This window comes from Falco cherrug, chromosome 11 (assembly GCF_023634085.1).
Source record: "Falco cherrug isolate bFalChe1 chromosome 11, bFalChe1.pri, whole genome shotgun sequence".
Taxonomy (NCBI): Eukaryota; Metazoa; Chordata; class Aves; order Falconiformes; family Falconidae; genus Falco; species Falco cherrug.
In genome coordinates this window covers 31412465-31434289 of record NC_073707.1, presented here as the reverse complement: position 1 = coordinate 31434289, position 21825 = coordinate 31412465, and the positions used below count along the sequence as shown (strand labels likewise).

Below are 21825 nucleotides of genomic sequence, written 5' to 3'. Positions count from 1 at the left end.
TCAACTATTATAGGAGACAATTCACAGAAACATACAACATATATTAAGTAAGTCTGGCATTAGCTGTTTTCCTACTGGCAGGAATTTATGTTGAAAACGACATAAATTCTGTCACCAACTGTACAGAAATTCTGAATAAACTAATTTTTGTCCTGCTCTAATGCTGATTTAACAATCAGAAGACTTTTTTATTTAAACCAAATGTTTAACTTTTTTATGATGGCTGACTACTTAACCACAATTTCCAGGGCTTAACAGCAGGAGCTAAGTTAACTCATTTCCTTCTGCACTTAACAAGAACTTGGTTGGGAAAAGACTGCCAACACATTGCATTGCTGTGGAAAGAAAAATTCAGCAGAATGTACAAACTGCAGTGAATTGCACTGGTGATAAACAGTTTCAGGAAAAAATACTCTGAGAAAAGTAGTGAGAAAAGCAGAAAGGGTGGGAACTAAAGAGGGGACCTGGAGAGGGAACATCAGCATTAAGCATACAGGGTGGACTTCTTCACATCCCAGTGTTCTATTCGCAGATGTTCATCCCCAATGAATCATTCCCATGGACAATGCATATAACAGAGAAAGAGCTCAGGTGGAGTGCAGGAGTGACAGAGCAGTCACTCTGACACTTCCAGCCACAGAAGGTATTTTAGTAATTACAACAGTAAGTTTGTGAGAATTTTTACTTTCACAGGAGTAGAAATATTAATTCAATAATTTTATTTTGTTCTGTGGCAGCACAAAAAAACAGGAGCTGCATTTGGAATACAGTTGTCCCTTCAAAAGCAAGTTCCACCTCACAATAAACATATTCTAATTAAACTGTTTACATTGTAACTGTAGCAATTTTGCTTCCATTAACCAAAAGGGCAACCTACATGCCAATTATTCCTATTACTCCTTGGTGCTTATTCATTATATTACTCACTGGAAGCCCATCAGAAAGTCAGCAATGCTCAAGAAAGATGAGTACTCACTCAAGAAAGATGTGGTCTTAAGAGTACTAGATGAGAAACTGAATTTGAAAGAAAGGTGAGAGAAATCACCTGAAGAACTAGAAATTCATCTGAGGTAAACCAGTTGAATGTGTGGCACAGAAACAAGAGGTGGATAATGATACTCGGGGTAGATCCCTGAAGTTTGTTTTCTTGCTTGCCCTGAAGATTCTCAGACTTGGAATAAGTAAAGCTGTCAGCAAAGCTGTCAGCTTCACTAGTGGGAAAGGCTAAAGAAACGGCACTGCAGAATAATCTTGATTGTGATGCGGAAGGCACAACCACCCTCTACTTAATTTTCAGCTTCACAATACCTTTGACTCTGTGGAGTACTTCGAGGATTAGAAAGCCAGTGGTTTACAAACCTCAGCAGCAGCAATTTTAGACAGATGTTTCAGGACAGACTATGCAACTGTGAATTCAACACTGGTCCTACTAACTGGATGTTTGGCCTGAGAAGGACTCTGCTGCTACAGACTTCATGTCAAACAATCTTAGTGTCAGAGTCTACAAAGCATCATAAAAATTTGTGGTGGTAGAGCCATCTTTTCTTTCAAATGTGGACCTTCAATACTCTGTACATCCTTATTTCCTAATTCTGTGGCTCTCTCCGAAGGAACACAGACACTTTGAGCACAGCGTCATGCTGCAATGCATACATCACAGAACACACAGAGAAATCCTGCTTCAAGCATAATCATGTGGGTTACCAACGTATACCAAAGAGATCCATGAAAAAAACCTATCTCATCAAAACATACCAGTGTACCATGTCAGCTGGAAGCCCAAAGAATTGCAAATACAGCATTTTTTAAAAAAAGTTTTCAGTTTAAGGAAAAACAGGAACAAAAGGAAGTATATTAAGGTAATTAAGGATGAAGAAGTGAGATCAGGCTCAAAGAACAATGCAGCCATAAAAGCAATACATTACACCTGAAGGCTGAATGCAGTAGTGGCTATGGGGTCACACTTTATTCTGTGCATCAGCACAATGGAAGGACATGTGGCCAAGGGCTCCATATAAGTACTGAAAATGCTAAAAAAGGGAAAAATGTATGTTCATGTTTTTGTAGTGAATAAAAATCCAAAGATAGAATAGGCATGTGGACCATCATACAAAGATAAGAGCTGGAAAATTTATTTCTAATACAAAGAGTGGAATGAGTAGAAAGAATGTTAGCAATGGTAATCCTTTTATTTCTCAAAAAGATGATAAAGGAAGTGAGAAATTAGCTCAAACATGATATACTTCTTTTAAACAACATAACAATCTCTGCAGAATCCTATGCTGATCCCAGGTATGTAAGTAGCTTACAGAGGGGTCTGCGGGAATCTGATCCTATAAATTTAAAGATTAAAGGGTTTGTGAGCTTCAAGGGATTTTATCTTAAAACACAAATACAAGACGACAATTATTGCATGGAGACTCAACTGTACTTTTATACTGTCCCAGAAACTCTTAAGAAACCAATGAAAATTCAGCTTGCGTATTTCAAACTACGTGTCTTACTTTATAAGCTACATCAAACCTCAAATAAGCACAATCAAGCATAAAAAAAAAATCTTGAAACACATCAACTGAGAAATAGTGAAGAGCATGTGCTTCAACCTGTTGAGGTTTTTTTTTTTTTTGTTTGGTTGCATTTTTTCCAAAAAATTACAGTTCAGTTACCTTATCTTTTTATATTATAAGCATGAAAAAACATTACATCTGAATATGAACTTCCTTAACAGAACTGAAATATATTTTACATTCACTCCTGTGGTTAAAATGCCTTCAACAGGTTGAAAGAATTTAGATAATTTGTTTCAGAAAGAGATAAGGGTCTGACATTTAACCCAAACCCAGGTGCATGTGGTTTCTTAAAAAATGTCAAAAGGTCACATGATCTCAATGTATGAAGTCTGAAAAACAAAATCTGGCTCAGTATCTTCACTGAAATACTACAAAAATGTCAGAAATTATGATTATAAAAATAGCATTTTAAAAATATGAAACATTTATAGAAATATGTATTTGCAGTTGATACTGTTGCATTTTACAATAATGTGATTTTAAATTGACTTAAATAACTGGAATGCTCTAGTATGCATAAAACTGTAGTTACAAAGCCAAGATCAAGGTTAGGTCTCCATGGCCCCGGTTCAACAAAGAATTTAAGCACAGGGACCATTTCACTTCAGTAGAACTGTTTGCATATACTAAATTAGTTACTGGGTTAAATAGATAGACAAACCAAGGGCTGTTAAGAGTTTTTTTAAAGTTCAGAGGAACTAACCTACACACGCTTTGCATCTTTCAAGCATTCTTGCAATGCTTTTAGAGATTATTTTTTTTTTCAGTTTCACCATAAGAGTCTGTGGCTTGATAAAAAAATCATTTTTTTAATTTTTAATTCTTTAGCCTCTCCAGAATCCTTAGGGTGGAACTGAAACTATTGTCTAAAATTGTTGCAATAACACTTCTCATTTGAAGAGATCTCTTCTTAAAGACAGTCATCTCATTAAAAATCCAGTTTCCTTTGTATTCAACTATGACTTCTGTTTAATTTTAGTTAAGTTTATCAAGGCCTTAAGACCCTTAAATAAACCACTACTGCCAGATTTAGGGTGTTATTTAAATATATTTAATAATATCCTAAATAAAAAGTTCTAATGGAACTTTAAGAAGATTAACTTACCTTGCTGAGCTAAAGTGGATCTCAGCATTCCACTTTTAGACCAGATTTTCACTTGGCCATCTTCACCAACTGTAAAATTACCACAGAAATCATCAACTCAAATGCAATAATAAGTCTAACAAACATGGTGCTTGTATTTACCTAGGAAACACTAGAGTTCAAATAAGTCCAGGTCTTCTAACAGGTAAATATCATTTATTTAGTTTTCCTAACATGCGAATAGATAGTATATTAAGGGACAGATATTCAAGACTGTTTTTCTGCTATTATCAACAACTCTCTTCTTCTCCTGAAAATCCTTATAGTCTTCTTATCTGAAGCTGCTCCTGGGAAGAGAAAGTCCATCACTATTTAAATATCCTAAGTTCTGTATTTTCTATTCAGCATTGCTAGCACTTTTGATCTATTTACAGTTCAATGGCCCAGAGGCTGATTAAATGAGTCTCTGAGGAATCTGAAGAGAGTAGGAGCAGATTTTATGTATTAAACCAGAGGCTTCACAGTTGATAAATGGTGAAACTGAAGATAACTGAAGTCTCTGTTTGGAAGGCTTAAATTTTATAACATAACTGTGTGTTACCAAGAAACTCAGTTTGCTTATTAAAGATTAAGTTCTTATACGCTATACAGCATAGCTATGTATGCATTAAGAACACAGATTTCCTAGTGTGCTATCATATTTAAAACATGCAGCTCTGGGCCCTCATTTAGGCCTCCCAGATTCAATTAATGAGGAAAAAGTTGCATTAGAAACTTAATGCCATTCTTCCATTCAAAGGTAATTTACTTACCAGATTTCAGGTTTTTACATCTGGCCAATGTAGCTTTTAAGTGTTAAAAAAGTATGACTTTTCTTTTTTACAATCTTATTTGTGTCCATTTGATACTGATAGAGCCATAAAAAACATTTTAACTGATACAGTATCATCAACGATTCAGTCTTCCTCAAAGTATAGTTGTGGTATAACAGTAGTTATCTTCTCAGAGTACACTGTTTGGATATGGTGATGAATTCCCATACTCTCCCTAAGTGTCACGCAGTCTTTCAAAAAAAACCAAAACTAAACCAACCAATCAAACAAACAAAAAAAAACAAACCAAAAAAAAACCACATGCCAGAAAGACTGAAAAGGCAATTTTGATTTTTCTTTCAAGAAGTTCCTGAGGCAAATCTGTCTTTAAAAAGAACAATATTTCTATCCCTCTGGGATTTCAGAGGAACATGCCAGACAGAGTTCCTTGAGGCAGAATTTTAGAGTCAGACTGAGTCTGGAAACAAGCAGATCCAAAATTATCTTCAGTACTTCTGGACTGAGTTGGAATTCGTCCAAAGAAATCAGCTGTGCTAGATCAACAGGAGGCTGCAGAAAATTCTGACACCAACAGAAATCCCATAAAGGAGAAGTCTATAAGAGGAAATTTAATTAGCTTCCCCTTAACATCAAGATAGATGTTTTTGACAAAAATGCCAAAAGCAACTAATTACCAAAAGATTTAGGACAAAAACATGTAGAGATGCAGACACTTGGAAATCACTCTCCCAGCCTCAACAGAAAAGAGTTAGACTGCAGCTGGACCTACTCCACTTCTAATAATCAAGAAAGAGAAGCATAGGAACATTCAAGATGTTCATGAGGACTTAGTAAGCTTTGCTGGCTAAAAAACCCCAAATGTCATGTGCAGGAATATAGGTGTACCGACTTAGCAACCTTTTTTGGTAACAGATTAAAAAACCCAACAAAACAAATATTCTCCTTTATGAAGTACAGAACATCCACAAAAACATCTAAGCACTCTGGTATTAAAAACATTTACTTTCAAGTAAATAGGATAACATCTAATATACAGGATCAATTAAAAAATTACATGTTTTTCCTAGATCTTCTATTATTTAAAAGTGACAACATTCTTCTAAAACAGCATTAATCAAATAGTGCAAAATTTACTTCTATTAAACAAGGTGATAATAACTCCAGTGATAGCGAAGACATAAAGAAAAGTAATTTATTATAGCTAGCTTCATTTATATTGTTGATTTTTGTTTGTTTCCCCCTTCTCACAAGAATGTCAAATTAAGCCAGTGTGTGAACACTTAATACTCTTGTTCATTCAAATTTAATGTAAATATAATATAAACTATGAAATTTAGGATTACATCTTCTAAACATGTCAAGGATTATATTATTTTTCCATAACATTCTATTGTTATTTATCCCATAAAGTACTTACATTCTACACATTTTATTGAAAGCACTTACTTTTCATAAATCTTGTTTAATAATGTATTTTTGTATACTTACATTTCTTCATGTCATGTCAACTTTGTATATTAAAAACCTAAAAGGCTTTATTTTAAAAGAGCTTTTCTGTTATATTAGTTTTCAAAACACTTCATTACTTTAAGAATGCTTACCTGTAACCAGTGCTGTTCCTTCATAATTCCACCTTCCTGCAAGTACAGCTCCACAGTGTGCTTCTACACTCTTCTCTACTCTTCCTAACTTTGAAATTAAGTGGAACTTCCCTAAAAGAAAGTTTGAGATGGAAACAGTGTATCTAATTTTGTGACCCGATATTTAGGACTGTAATGGTGTTTTCTGTTACAAATACACACAAAACAAGAAACCAGCAACAAAAAAAGAACAAAATATATAATTAAGTTGTTCACAGCTATGATTAGCCCAACCAAATGAGATCTTGAAGAAGGATTACTTGTAAACTCGCTACAATGTTGTTTGTTTGGGGTGATAGCCATAATCTTTGGTTTGCCTATTGCTTTTTCTTATGTCTCTCTAAAGTTTGCATGTCTCTCTGGGGACACAACTGCCTGATGTTATTTCATTGTCTGAAAGCTAACAGAGGTATATACACTGCACCCCAGGCAAGTCCTTGTGGTTTTGGGTTTTGGGCTTTTTAAGATCTGAAAAATCACTCAACAGCAAAAGGATAATGGAAAAGCTAGAACAATCTGACCATCGGTGAGTGCACTGCTCTGAGGAAGTATTACTGCTTGCATTATGGAGCTGTTATGGAAATTCACAGAAGCCAAAAACAAAGCTATTAATGATTTCAACAGAAGCATGAGGAAGTCTTTCTTTCCAAATGAGGGATGTTGCTTAAATCCAGGAAGATCAAATTTAAACTGGACCAAAGAGCAGACAACAGAGGACTTGGAAACATGTGGCAGAACAAATGCATGGCTTAGAATAGTAGTGATTTAAATTAACTACTTTAAAACCAAAATTCTTTAAAAACTATTTTATCGAATCTGCCAGACAGTGAACCACTACAATTTTCAGAGTGACCAGTACTCTTCGAGATAAACAGTACACAGATCCCTCACACTTAGCGTGTGCAAACACTCCATTACTTAAGAGGGAATAGTTTTTCCATTAATAACATCCTGCTTGGGAATATGAATTATAAAACAGGCTTTACCTGGCGAGCCAAAACCAGAAACTAAATACCTGACTATTTCCATAAAGGACCACATTATCAAGACCACTGTGTGCATGCAGGTGATAGGAGAGTTAACTATAGACAGAACACAAGGTAAAAATGCCCAACACCACCACACTAAACGTACATTCAAATGGCAAAATTTAGGTGGCCTGCACTGCCAGAAGCTTGAAACAACTTTTACTGTGTTCTGCTCTCCCATGTTTTGTGTTGCACTTCAATCTTAAAAAAAAAAAAAAAAAAACAACCAAAAAAACACACAAAAAACCCCAACAACAAAACCCAAAGCTGGACTGAAAATAAAGAAAAAGCATTCTGGTAGATCTGTCAGTAAATAACCATGAAACATATCAGGGTTCTCCATAATATTATTCAGATTAATACCATCACACTTTGTCTACATTTTACTTTTAAGTACATAAACAAAAAGACACAATTATCCAGCCAAATCTCTGCCAATGCAAGATTTCCAAGGAAAAGATTTTTGACACTGAAGAAAAAGAATGGTTTGAATAAATCAGTTTATTTGAACAGACTATTTTAAATATCATACAAATCTATACATTTTTGCTTTTCTTTATCACATATTTGTATCTACTAGAGTACTCTTGAACAGCTAGTTAATTCCATTTTTTTTCTGAATGCACAGAACTAGTATTATCAGAATGACCACCTCTTCCTCATTCAGTTAAGTTTTAGCTTCCTAAAATGTTCAGTACTGGTATTCTACATTCAATGCATTATGTCATTTTATAATTATGAAATATATTTTATCTAATTAATGTTTCATTCTATAGAACATCTCTCAGGTCTGAGATTCTTGGGGTTTTGTGCATAAGCAATAACTGGATTCACAGGAATTCAATGGCTAAGTACTATTTTTTCCAATTAAATTGTCAAAACGGCCTTTTCTGGCTTTAAAATAATCCATCAAAAACCATGTTTTATTTTGCTGATCACCTGTCTTTTTCAATGCATAGTGTACTTGTTCAATCTGTAGCCAAGACCTTTTTCATTGCAGAATACTTACACCTAATCTGATCATAGGACTATGAATATTTTCATGCCATCACCTACAGTATTCATCATTTAAGTGGCTGCACTCCTCATTAAGTACATATTTCACTAATTTCACCCCCTTTGGCAAAGGGGGGGGGGGGGGGGGCGGGGAAAGAAAAAGCAAAAAGCCTTACAAATCAGGAGCTAATATACACAGAAATCTAACTCAAAGGCGTTCATAACTTTTCAGTATCCCATCTGAAACATCCAGAATTACAAAGAAATTCTATGGCACTTTATATATTGAAACAATAGCTTCCACTGACCTAGGTAGAATCTGTGAAGACCTCAACACTTCTGTAAGCAAAGCCCTCAATACATAAGAGAAAAAATGAAATGAAAGAAGAGACAGCTGGCAAGGAACTGAATACTTTGGTTAGGTCACATTATCAGGAAAACAATGGGCCATGTCACTGAGTACAGGATAAAATCCTGCTATATAAGGAAACGCTCAACTCGTTTACCAATCTTCTGCATCCTTTCCCACTCCACAAGCTCTTACTTCTTTCACAAGGCATCTTTCAAACAGTGAAACATAGCAAATTGTAGCCTAGCAGGAAAGAACACAGTTTCATGTAAAAGCAGGTCCACCTTAGGCACCAAGACAGAATTCATCTGGAAAAAATGTGATCATGCATTTAAAAACTGTATCATAATACTTATGCAGAACAGGGCCAAATCAAGTTTTCACGGATATCATCTTTACTTCTGCAACTTCTTTACTCTTCCAACATATAAATTTACAACTGATGACAGTCAAATGATGTGACTCATTAGATACTGCTGCTTTCACTGCATTCACACACAGAGGTTGCTCCAAAAGCAATGTTTCCATGGATTTCTCTGCCTTCTGCTCTTCAACTTAACATTGAGGCAGTGGAGGCTTTCAAATTAGAACTTACTGCCTTATACAATCAAGAAAGGGAAAATTTTAGCTGTATGCCTGGAGTAGATAGAAGTGATTCAACTTAAATCTTACTTTACATCTCAGATTTATAAAATACCGTTCCTTTACTTTTATTAAGTACAGAAGCCAGAAGCTGTCCTCAATCTTAAAGTGACTCCAGTTCTGGAGGAATTTCAAGTGGGGGATTAACAGCCTATTCAAATACAGAATATAACACATGTATGTTTTGTTCATTACTTTTCATAGACTTAAATGCTGACCTAATGTAAAATTATCAATAGCATAAAAAGTTGAAAAAATAATTCCATTCACTTGCAATTTGTGCTTAATAAGCAGTTTAAAGCTGAACGTATTTTTTATTGTTGTAAAAGAGCAGCAACAACATCAATGTAAGTAGGAAGTAACAGACCAATATCCCACAAAAGATGCAACTCAGAAGAAAACCCAAGAGGATTAAATTTACTTTTGCTCTAATTTCACAAACATCTGGAGTTCAACCAGGAATTAATGCAACCCTGTAAAGACATTATACTCCTTTTCCATTGGATTCAGCAGATTTCCAGGAATCCTTATCACAGAGATGAATTAGCTGTTGCAGGAAAACTGCAGGCTTGACACGTAAGGCATGCTATATAAGTAATAGTTAAACAGAATTTTAAAAGTAAGGTTTTTAGAAAATAGCAACAATTTTTAGAAAATAAGCAACAAAACTTGTTCATACACTTTTGCATTGCAATAATTCAGTTGCATATGCAAAAAAAACATATCTTTACAAGATAAGTTCCCTTTATTGAAAGTGGTAAGTTACACTAGTAAATAAAAGCTTGGAAGTTTTCTAACCTAAGTTTTTATCTCAATTTATTCTTTCACAAATTAGGTTAGCACTGTTCTGTATTTTGAAGTACATCTTAAGAACAGTTTTCCAGAAACTGAATGTTTAGGATGAATTTACCAATCAATGTTAAGAGCTTATCACTTAGTCCTAAGAACAGTTAACTAGGTAAAAAAAACCCTATAAGAAAGAAGATGAAGTACTAACTCATGCAAGACAAAACCTGAATATCTATGAACTAATTATTGCAAAAATAACTCCATAAGTAACAGCAAACCAAATCAGCTTTTGTTGCTAGACTCCCTACTGCCTAAGCAGGGACCCCAGCTGAATGCTTCCCTTCAGGGAGGGCAAGCATAACACCTCCTCCCTGCCTGAAACATCTGGAGCCGATGCTGCAGCTGCCCCCTCCCTCGGTAGGCAGTTTTCCACCACAGAGCTGCCTCATTCCATAAAACCCACCAAGGAGCTCCAAAGTTACCGATTATCTGCCAGTCAATCCCTTGACAACACCAGTCATGGAAGCCCCATTTTCTTAGGGAACAGAACTTTAAGGAAAAAAGAGTTTCTTCATCCAGTTTTGTTTACATTTAGCACTCTTATAAACATATAAACAAGTTGAGATTTACTCTGTCCACTTAAACAGAAATTACATCCTATCTTCCTCCCACAATACAGCATCTTCTTACCACAGAGTATCTGTTGCTCTATAACAACCATAAAGCATTTCGTTTTAATAGCAATTTATCCAGCAAAGCTCAGTTCTCCTTTGCACTGCGCTATGCTAGCAAAACAGTAGCATTCAAATTAATGACAGGAATTGCAATAAAGGCCCCAGACATCCAGAAGGAATGCAAGGGCTGAATACAAATTCGACTCACTGAACAATACAAAATTATCTAATGACCGATCACTGGAGTGCCTTGAAGAACTGAAGGATGTGTCCATCTTGGGAAAGGGGGAAACTAGTGAATTGCAGTCTCTGATCAGACAATAGCTATCTCAGCCACAACACGATTAAGTTGATAACACTTAGGGATGTTCTGAGAACTGGGCAATTTGAAGGGCCTACACGTGTGTCAAATAAAATAAAAAAAATAAATAAAAAAGTTGGCAAAGGTAGCCAAAACAGCTTATGCTGCATGCAAGCAAGAAACAGCTGCATTAAAAGAAAGTGAAAGTTAATCAAGCTGATCTCCCAAAGCTGGACAATGATAGAACTGATAGACTCTCAAGTGCATACAAATTATAACAAAGATATAACTACATGTTCATTTACAGGTTTCACAGATATTTTTTTCTCATTCTATAATCTTTAATTTTATTTTTCTTACTGTTATGGAGGAGACAGCATTTTTCCAGACCTTTCTCTCACTAGAACTTACATCTGAAATCTTTATGAAGTACTTCAACATTAGCTAGAATCCTACAATGATACCTTTAGGTCAGACAAAAAAAAAGTTTGGAAAAAGTCATAAGCAAATGAACACAAAAGTCTTATCAAGGAAAATGCAGATCAACATCAAGGGACTTGTTTAGAATTTGTCAGTCACACACAACTAAAATCTTGAGCAGCAAGAAAAATCATCTGCTAAGCTGCAAGTACCTCTGCCATTGACATAAGCCACTTAAAAGTAATTTAGTTTCTCCTAGTTCATTGCAAAGGTCCTAATGCATCTTGGAAAAGATTCTGAGGCCTACCTATACATCATTCTATTAATCAATCTTTATTCCTAAACTGTAGCTCTCTGTTGCAGTGTCACTTAATCTACTTACAGGAGAAGGGCAAGCATTCATTCATACCTACTAGATATTACACTTCAGAACTGGTATCTAACTCAAACTTGCACTGGGTTCACATATAGACTGAAGTACTTCTGAATGTACAGCTCCTGTGACATGCTAATTTTTTAACACTTCTGAAAAAAGATCCACTTTCAACCTCTCCAAACACATCTGTGAATATAATTTACTTTTCCTTTTTATCTTACTGATATAAAAAAACAGAAAAAACTAGAGAGAAAATCTGCATAGCTGAGTTTTAGAAGAAATCTTTTTCATGAAGGTAGTAGTAGCCTTTACATATTTCTTCAATCAGCTGTCAAAGCATTATTCAAGCAGAACATGAAATATTAGCATACTATTCTAATAACATTGGAAAACTGCCTGAATAAATTAACAGAAGATCTCACTCATTACAGTTGCTCTTTTGCTCGCTACTGACACATACAATTTAGAACTTTACAGAAACAGGTCACTAGAAATACAACTGTGAAAACAGAAAGGAAAAGAAAGGAGAAAAAAGCAAGGAATTAAGAGCATCAGTTCACCTACCAAAATCCCTCCATTCCATGTTTATCATTGAAAGGAAAAGAATAGAAATCCCATAGAAATCAGCTCAGTTAACATTGATCATTGACTTTCTGAAGAACATCCTTGTTCAGGTAAACTCCACCCCCTCAAAAGCGTAATACTAAAATGCATGCAACTATTAATTGATACAAACAAATCTTCCTTTCAGCTTTCACAAAAGCTTGCATTTCCACCTTAAGAGCTCTACAAGCAATACTTCATCAGACCCAGCTGCCTAAGACTCATGATAAAGTTCAGCACCAAGTATCGCAAAAATTACAACTCCGTTGGTTGCACTTCTCACCTTCCCTCCCCACATATACCCAGGAAACAATAAGGAGCCTGCCTTCAGTCATCAAAAGATGTCCTGTTTTTGTCTGTAAGTTCAGTGCATTTACTCCTTCGGAAGTACTAAATAACTTGAAGAAATCTTGGCCTCTACTCTGTGACTTGAACCCTGAGCCCTCCTAATTTTTAAGTGCAACTATCACCAAAAGTCATAGAAATCTCTAAAATTTAATGCAAAGCATGAATTTCCTCTATCTTCTTCAAATACGTAATACCTCTCTCCACCCGTACAGAAAGCCATGCTGGATGCATCAGCTCCACACTGCTAATGCCCAGTAACAAACCTTCCGTTCCCAGTCAAGCTCCCTGTGAAGGTAGCCAAAAGCCTACAGTAAGTTCCCCTCACCAAAGAAAACATACTAGACCCACAAAGTCAAGGTTCTGGCCAAAACATGGGCAGAAGTTGGCTGGAAATTCTCCACCAGTCCCATTCAAACTATCAATAGGTCCCTGTGAAAGCTATCAACAGGGTCATGGGCAGATGTCCATCATAATCCTGATGAAAACTCTCTACAACAATTTACTGTGAACTGTTCTGCCTAAAGATGCTGGCAGAGATTTAGAGCAGCATATTGCTTTGAGTTCACTGCTGAGAAACTCCAATCACTACCATTTCTGTAGAAATACAGCTTTAATACCAAGATCTTTGACTGCTGACAAAAGAATATAAACTAAGTTTAGTATGTCGATACCATCTGCTTCTTTGTGGCACATAATTTCTAGTTCCAGCAGGCTAATTTGACTTACTCTGAAACCTTCAACAGCATTATCAACCCAGTAAAACACAAAGCTGGAGAAAATTAGTATCAGTGAAAAGACTGCCTGGCTTCTGCAAGCAAGTCATACAACTCTTGCAAGTCACCTGGATGCCAAGATCTTGGATGCAACATGAATGATTTCTGATACTTTCATAAACTAATACACCAACCCCATCGACAAGTTCTTAGCAGCGCATTGTCAGTGAGGCAGTCCCAGCCTATATCAAGAACTTATTTCTTAGCAAAGCGTTTATCCTAACACGATTTTTATAACAAGGTCAGTGTAAACCAGCAGATTTCATAAAGGATCAACCCCTTTTTAGAACTGGTAGGCTCAGGAAGAAACTCTCATCTGAACTACGGTGTACCCACACGGTAGGTTCTTTGTAACAAAAATAAAGGGGGGGCGGGGGTTGTTAAGAAAATTTATTTTTACCACTATTTTTCATATTTTGTTCAAACAAAGAATTAGATCAAGAAGAGACTCCAACTGTTCTTTCTTCAAGAAAAGGGATGAGGGGGAAAAAACAAAGGGGAAAACTTGCACTGAAAATTTCTGATGGTATGGAACATAATCCCCATTACAGTACTAAGGAGACAAACGCTGACCCGAACAGTATGGACTGCTTCATCATAAATGTAATATAATAATGAAACCAGTTACCTAAGATTTCTTCACTGAACTGGGGAGGAGGGTATCTGCCCTCATGCAGGAAGAAAAATCTGGCTGTGTGCAAGTCGGGCAAAATCAATTCCTAGTCTCTTTGGGGAGGAGGAAAAAACACCCCAAGCAATTGTCAAACCTTGCTCTTACCTCCCTTTCACAAAACAGAATTCACACACTGGATACAGCAGCTACTATACTGGATGACATAGTCTAGTATTAGTACACTAGTATATGGGACAAATAGTAGCATACAGGATATACATATGCATATATACATCTGCCAGTATACTACACATCTATACTAGTCTTACATCTCTGACAACAACCAGAACTAGATGCTTTAGAGGGATATTCAAGACTCCACAGATGGCAGACACAAGTCTTGCTCTTGTAACACGTCCAAGAAATGGACTACATTATTTAGGCAATTTCAGTAATTTGGTCATCAGTTTTCATAACTGCAAGTGATCTGATATCTACGTAGGCATGCAGTAGATACATATTGAAAACTACTGGTTTATGAAATTGAGAAAAAGATGGTAGAAACTGACCTACATAAAAAATTACCTATCTGCTGTCAGAGATATGTTTGATAATGTTGTATTGGAGGAAATTACAGTAACACAATGTATTAAATTTGAAGCAATTATTAGTTTTACACCAGTGCAACTGGTATATAAGATTTGAAGTTGCTTTACTGGAGACTATTTAACTGCAAATAATTTCTCATGTGTTTGAGTGACATAAGCACAAAGTGGTATAAATTATAAAAAATTTAAATTGACTTACCATCAGAACTTGTTAGAACAAAGCTCTCTGCATGGGACTGCTTCTTCACACCAATAGTTCTGGGAAACCAGTGAAGATCTATGGGATAAATATCATCTGGAAGTTTCACTACTCGAGTAGTCTCACTAGTTAAAAGGTTCCACTTCATAATTTGGTGATCATCACTGCAGGAATATAGCTCATCAGCTGTAGTCCACCCCACACAGCTAACTAATTCTTTATGTTTAGTTAAATTAAGGAAGTCTAAAAATGTTAATTACTAAATAAGCTTACAAAATATCTCATCTAGGCTACACAAAACTGAAGGAACAGTACAGGAAGATTATTTTGATAAGATTACATGGAATGCTTTATATAAAAAATATGATTCTTCATTCTTTTTTCACTGTTTTGCATCAAGAAGAGCTGGTAGAAATTCAGCAAAAAAATAAAGCCAACTATCATGCAAAAATATAACTCTTGTTATGATGCATACTTACTGCAACATAGCTGAAATGCTGGGTTACACCTCTAGAAAGGTTTTAGCGCACAATGCAAGTGCAAAACACCCAACTATCATTCAAATATGTCGGTTTATTAACACCACAGCATATACAAATTGTTGACATATCTAATTTATTAATAGGGAAAATACAATTTTCTTTACGTCCATCTCTTATTACAAGCAGGTAGATATATCGCTACACTTATTTACTGTCTGGGAAAGCTTTTAAATTACCACTGCAAGTAAGAAGGGAAAGTAAAACCTCAAAATTTGCTATCAAAGCATTGATTGGAGGGAAGGTATTACTCTAAGAGTGTTCAACACCTCTCAAAGTGTTGCCCTTAAAGGATGCACAGAGCAGGAAAGTGAAGAAAAGAAAAAGGAAAAAAAAAAGCCATCTGCAATTTACAAACATTTTACCATGACATCTATGATAAAGAAAACCTTTCTGGAAAAGAGTCTAATCAGAATTAACATGCTGTCCTACGGTTTGTTCCATGACAAAGGATATGTTTTGGTTCCTTTAAAAGTGAAGTCTTCAGTCTCATTTCAGTTGTTCAGATGGAGCACTAAACAAACAAAAAAAGATACATAGTTATAACTGTAATAAAACAAGACAAACACCTGTGTAAGTAGCCAAAATTAAAAAGGGAGATGCTAACACCAAGATAAAAAGTTTTGACATGAGTAATATTACAATAGTACTGTGGAAAAATAAACACAAAACAGACCCGAGTTTAAAGGGAATTCTGTTTGTACAGTACCCAACCGTGTATTTATCTGATTGCTTTAGTATAATAAATACAGTGGACAATTTAAAGAAGTGATGCGAGGCACATATTGCTGGAACATAGGTTGAAACACTGAAGTTCTATTGCACTGACTTATAGCCATGAAGGTAGGTAGCAAGGGAAAACCTATTTTGCTTTCAAAGACAAGGCCAGAACTTTATTGTCGTTTTTGAAAACGGCTTAAACAGTCTTTACATGCACCTAGAAGGCAGAACGCTCACCCTCAGGTCGCACAGCTCACCTGCTGTCACCAACAGGGACCTCCACCATTACCCATCCTACTACACACACAACGTTCAACTCCCCAACGAGTCCATCGGCAGGTTAGCTGAAAGCATTTACTAGGAGTTTTAAAAAAGATGGGGCAATAACTCTGACACGGTGCGTGGCTCGGCTCCTGCCAGCCCCACGCCTCCTCACCTCGGTCCCCGCTCGCTCCCTCCTCCCCTCAGCCGTTTCCCCTCCGGAGCTGCCGAAGGGGGAGATAAGGATCAGAGCGAGACTGAGCAAGAGCCGGGGGGCAGCGAAGGAAAAGACAGACGGCAGGATGGAAAGAAAGGGCGTAGATGGCGGTGGCGGGGCGGGAGCTCGCCCCTCACAGCGCGGCTGCCCGCGGGGCCGCTGTCGCTCGCCGCTGTGAGGGAACCGCAGCTCCCCCCGCCTCGCCTGCCTCCCCAGAGCCCTCGGACAGCCTCAGGCACCGCACCGACAGCACAGCCCGCTCTCCGGCCATGCCAGCGCCCACTTTTTCACCTCAAAGTTTTCCAAACGGGAAATTATCCCCCCTCCGCCGCGCTTTCTCCCGGCGAGCGCCAGCGCCCGTTCCCCTCAGGGCCGTCCGGAGCCGGGGGTCGGGACTCCCCCGCCCTTACCTCGACTCCCGGCTGTCTCCCGGAGCTCTCCCTTCCCTCCTCCCACGTCCGAACTGGGGGGTCACGGCTCCCGACCCTCTCGCCCACCGCGGCAGTGAGTCAGCCCTGCCGCCCCGCAGCCACCCCTGACGGCGAGGGGAGGGGGATGGCCGCCGCCTCCCCAGCCCGCCTTTACCTGCGTCGGCAGCGGGACAGGAGAGAGCAGAGCGGCGGGGACCGCTGCCTCAGCGGCCGGCTCCCAGGCTAATCCCGCCTTCCTCCCCGTCCCCACGGCGCCACGGGAGCGGCGGGACCAAGGCGGCGGCTGCCCGCTCCCCCCGCGGCCAAGCGGCTCCGTCTCCATGGCTACTTCCCGCGATACTTCTTCTTCCTCTTCCTCCTCCTCCTCCTCCTCCTCGTCCCACCGCCACCTCACGGGTCCTCCCCGACCAGGTGACACGGCCCGCTGGCGTCACCGCGCCGCCCGTTAATTAATACCAATTTTAAACCGTCGTGTCCCCACAATTTTTATTTGATTTTTACTTTTTAATTTTTTTTAAATTTTTTTTAATAACGGCGCCCGCTTACACCGCCGCTCCGGCCTCACCACCCCGCCGCCCGTTGCTGAGCAACCAAGCGCCGCCCACTGACCTACTTCTAAAATTAAAATAAATCCTTTCCACGCGGAGCGAGCGGGCACGGCCATGGGGTTGCTGTCACCGTCAACCGCCTGCCTCTCCTCTCTCTCCCTCCCCCACCCCCCCCCCCCAAAAAAAAAAAAAAAAAAACGCATCTTCGCGATTGGGGGGGGGGGGGGATTTATGATTTATTTTACTTTTTTTCCAGCCTGTCCGCGCAGTAACGGAAAACAAGATGGCGCGGGAGCGGGGCTTTTTTTCCTCCTTTCAAACCCGCGGGAGGCCGGCCCCCTCCCTTCCCAGCATGCCCCGCGCTTTTCTAACGAATTTCGGTTCGAGTTCGCCGTTTGGGCGCCATTTTCGAGTGTGGAAGCTGCTGAGCCGCGGCAGGAACCGGAGCCGCCCGCGCTGCCGCAGCGCGCCGCCTCGCTGGGGCCGGGTGCCGCCAGCCCGGGAAGGTACCAGCTCGGCGGGCAGCGCGGGGTAGCCGGGCGGGCAGGGTTTGGGGTTTCGGTGCTGGTAGTTTGCCTGAGGGCAGGTGGAGTCGGGGGGCTTCAGCCGCTGTGAGCGGGGCGGCGGCGACGTCCTCGGGGCGATTCTCTGGACAGGGGGTGCTGAGGGAGAGGGCAGAGGGGTGGCGGGCTCTGCCCCGCGCCTCGTTTTTTCTCTTTCCGCATGACCCTGAGGGAGGGGAAGGCGGCGGCAGCCCCTCTCCCCAGGCCCAGGCGGTCGGGCGGCGGATCCCCCGCTGAGGGCTCTTGCCGAGAGGCCTGGACTGCCCGGCGGCCGCTCGGTCTCCGCGCTGGCGGGGCACGGCGCTCCATGTGTCCGTCCTGGCTGGTGTCTGCAGATGGGGGTGAGGAGGGGGGATGAGAGAGGGTCTTCTGCAGCCCCAGGGAGAAAGCCCGAGGCTTCCCGCTGCGCCCTTACGGATCTCTGGGGACCGCGCATCGGAGACCCACCTAGGACGGGGAAGTACAGGAATCCGTTTCGATGGCACAGAGGCCCGATTTTAATCTGCTTACAAAGCAGGGACCCATCTATAACTAGCTCTGCCTGCCTCTTCTATGTTTGAAGTATGAGAGAAAAAGGCAAAAAAAGGCCGTTACGACTTGGAAAGACCGTGACAGGGGCGCAGTTGGACTCCTTTGATTAACAGATGGATTAAAAACACCCCCAAAAATTTGCCCTGATAAGGGTTGACGCTATCAGATTTAATGCGCTGTTAATAAGGAAGCTTTTCTATCCGTCTCTGACTCTTTTCGCCGTCCCCGTAACAAAAACGCCACTTGGCAGGAGATCGTCGAGAGATGCTTTTAACGAACACCTTTGAGCTGACTCGGGGAGGGGCTGGCCACGAATTTGTTAAATTTGTTAGAAAGTATGTGGCAGCAGATTTATCGCGATTTAAAAGCTGAGGTCAAGTAGTTATGCTTGTTCATTCTGTCGGAGTGGGGGGGGGGAAGGGTTGGTAAGGTAAATAGGTCTATATTGCACAATTCTGTTGGAGTGGAGCAGTTTTGGAAAAAAAATAAATAAATCTGGTACTTTGAGAGGCTGTAATTGTCTGAGACAGCCATTGCGGAACACTTAACAGGGGCATAGACTCAAATTGCCTTAAAATGAGTTCTTTCTCTCATTTCCCTCCCCTCCCCCATTGTCCCAAATGAAGGACTCTCATGAGAGTGTGGGTTGGGGGTAGGTCTGAAAACGTCAAATGATTGGCACCAATTGTAAGATGACTTTCTAACCACGTCAGTTTTTTATCTTGTGAGAAGTAAACTTTCTCATGTCTGTTTTTCTGCGAACTAACTTTGCCACTTGCTGCAATTTAAACTCTTTGGAGAGAGTTTCACTCCTGCAGTCGTCTTTTCTTCCCATCGGTTGCTTTCTATTTATACTTTCTGGGAGCTCTGCTTAAGTGTAATGTTTCATTCTTCATCAGTTAACTTGAACATCACAACTAGATTAAGGTATTTTGTTTTGCCTTCTCTGTTAAATGTTGAATGCTGCCGGTACTGGTTGTTATAGTAAAATGAGTGTGTTGATTTAAACAGTTTAAGAGTCAAGTCTTTGCTGTAATTATGCAGGTCTTTTTGTTTACCTATATAAAAAAATATAGTCAGCATGGACTGTTGAAAGTAAAGCCTGTGTCAGGTCTGAAATGTGTATGTAAAGAGTGCTTCTAGAAGAGTATAGACAAATGGCTACTCAGTTTGTTATTGCAAATGTGTCTTTAACTCTTTTGCCCCCAGTATCATGGTTCCCATCTCTGAGCATAGTAACTGCATTGAACATGGCTGTATGAGTTTTCAGTAGGTAGATTCATGCTGTTTCTACAGACTAGGGTTGATCGGTTGGTTTGGGGGCGATGTATCTTAAAGAATATTGTTAGGCTAATCTTGAGATTTTATTTCAAATTTGGATTATTGTCTTCAAAATACCTCTAGTCTGTATTTTCTAAATTCGTCAAACATCTGGGCAAACATGTAGGTATATTCCTTAGGGGATTGCAGTTCGATGCTTGGATCATGGGGTTTTCTTGTTTATGTTAGCAAAGGAGATAGATCCCTTCGGTAGTTTGATTGCTTCGAATAGAAGGAGAACAGCCAACAGAGATCATGACAAGCAAGAGCACCAAAGCCTCTACAGCAGCCCATCAGAAAGGTAGAGAGCCCTTAGAGGAGCCTACCAGTGACATGGAAGTGGAAAACAATGGTGACAGACAGCTTGACGAAGTACCTCCACAAGGTGGGTCTGAATGTTGTGGTTCTGATGGTGTGTAAACTCGATAGTAGTGCCTGTTTAGCAACAACATTCAGTTGAATTTACCAGCTGTTCCAGATAGGATTTGCTCCTTTCTCTTTTGGAAAGGAATATTGAAAGCCTTGACTCCTGGCAAGTTTAAACTGCTTTTAAAATAGTAAAGAGGGCTTGCAAAGAGTTAAAGTGTTTGGACCAGTGATTTAGTACAAGTGCAGAAGCAATTTGTAGACTTTATCCTAATAAAGCCTATTTCATATTCCTGATCTGTAACGTTGTACTTAAGATTGTGGTACAACAGCAGGATTTTTCAAATTTATATGCAGCCAATGGTATGGGATTTCTTGGAATGGAATAAATGTCAAGTTTATTTACTTAACTCTTAAAATGATTTGACTTTCTTTTTCATGAAGCAGTGTATTCTTGAGTTTCTTGTGTTGAGATTTTGCTGAAAATGCTGGAAAAACAACAGTGTGGGTCTTTTTAGGTAGCCAGATATGCAATTATTACAGCAAGGTATTTCACACACAGATTAATACGTTGAAATTGGTGGCAAAAACTACTGTCTATTTGAAGAAGTTGCCAATGACTGCTGAAAAGCTGCTTTGCTTACAACTAGCTGATATCCAGGGGGCCAGTTTGTTTTCGTAACAAACTTCCTGTCTTTGCAGAGTGGTTGTGCTGTCATTACAGCTTTCAGAGCATTGTGCAGCGGTCCCCAAATCTTGCAGAGTGACTTGAGAGCACGCTTGAAATGTGGCTTTGCACTTATTAATTAGAAAGACTTTGCCTGTTTCAGATTTGCAGACTTATTGTGATGGTTGTAGCTATTGTAATTGCAGAGTGCCTATTAAAGTGTGTTAGAATAAGAATTACATAATGAAAGAACCAACCCACCAGTGTATCGATGGGACATCTTGAGTATCTCTTTTTAAAGATTCAGTTCACGGAAAGAAGAACTTAAATTCCACTTAGCTCCTTTTAATAATTACAGGCAAAAGTATAGGTTTGGTTCATGTAGAAATGTTGTTTGCTTTTCCAGTTAAACATTTCAAAAGGTGTCTAGTCATTGAGAGCTTATAGTCTTTTTTTTTCTTTCTTTCTGTTTATTTTGGATGTTTTTTAGAAGTCTCAAATGAGGTGCTTGCTAATCGAAGTTTAGAAGATATTTTGGGTAGCATCCCTCCTCCCCCACCTCCAGCAATGACCAATGAACCTGGTGCTCCTCGTCTCATGATAACTCATATTGTAAACCAGAACTTCAAGTCCTATGCAGGGGAGCAAACTTTGGGACCTTTTCATAAGGTATCTTTCTTTTACCTTAAGCATTTTTTAAATGAAGGTAAGACTTTGTGTGTTAGTATTCCTTCCTGTATTTTCCTGTAAAAGCTTCCCTCAAAATAACTGAAAAATATTTAAGTTTTAGAATTACTTATATAGTGATATCCTAGA

The 21825-nt window shown here is 39.2% G+C and overlaps 2 protein-coding genes across 6 annotated transcripts in view; one reads left to right on the top strand and one right to left on the bottom strand.

Moving 5' to 3' along the window:
- Positions 1-17387, bottom strand: part of IFT80 (intraflagellar transport 80) — a 53829-nt gene extending 36442 nt beyond the window's left edge. Inside the window, exons 1-5 of one of the 4 annotated variants that reach the window (XM_055723331.1) lie at positions 17169-17387; positions 15846-15899; positions 14847-15072; positions 6089-6199; positions 3676-3744 (exon numbers count right to left, since the gene is read on the bottom strand). In XM_055723331.1, the coding sequence (XP_055579306.1) occupies positions 3676-3744; positions 6089-6199; positions 14847-15072; positions 15846-15878 (439 nt within the window). In that variant the 5' untranslated portion in view covers positions 15879-15899; positions 17169-17387. Of the gene's footprint in view, positions 1-3675; positions 3745-6088; positions 6200-14846; positions 15073-15845; positions 15900-16993; positions 17101-17168 lie in introns of those variants that run through there. The other 3 variants (XM_055723328.1, XM_055723330.1, XM_055723329.1) reach the window with 3 other exon arrangements.
- A 533-nt stretch (positions 17388-17920) lies between these two features.
- SMC4 (structural maintenance of chromosomes 4) overlaps positions 17921-21825 on the top strand; it is a 41067-nt gene continuing 37162 nt past the window's right edge. Inside the window, exons 1-3 of one of the 2 annotated variants that reach the window (XM_055723327.1) lie at positions 17921-18068; positions 20166-20361; positions 21500-21678. In XM_055723327.1, coding sequence (XP_055579302.1) covers positions 20232-20361; positions 21500-21678 — 309 coding nt within the window. In that variant the 5' untranslated portion in view covers positions 17921-18068; positions 20166-20231. Of the gene's footprint in view, positions 18069-19394; positions 19584-20165; positions 20362-21499; positions 21679-21825 lie in introns of those variants that run through there. The other variant, XM_005440137.3, reaches the window with a different exon arrangement.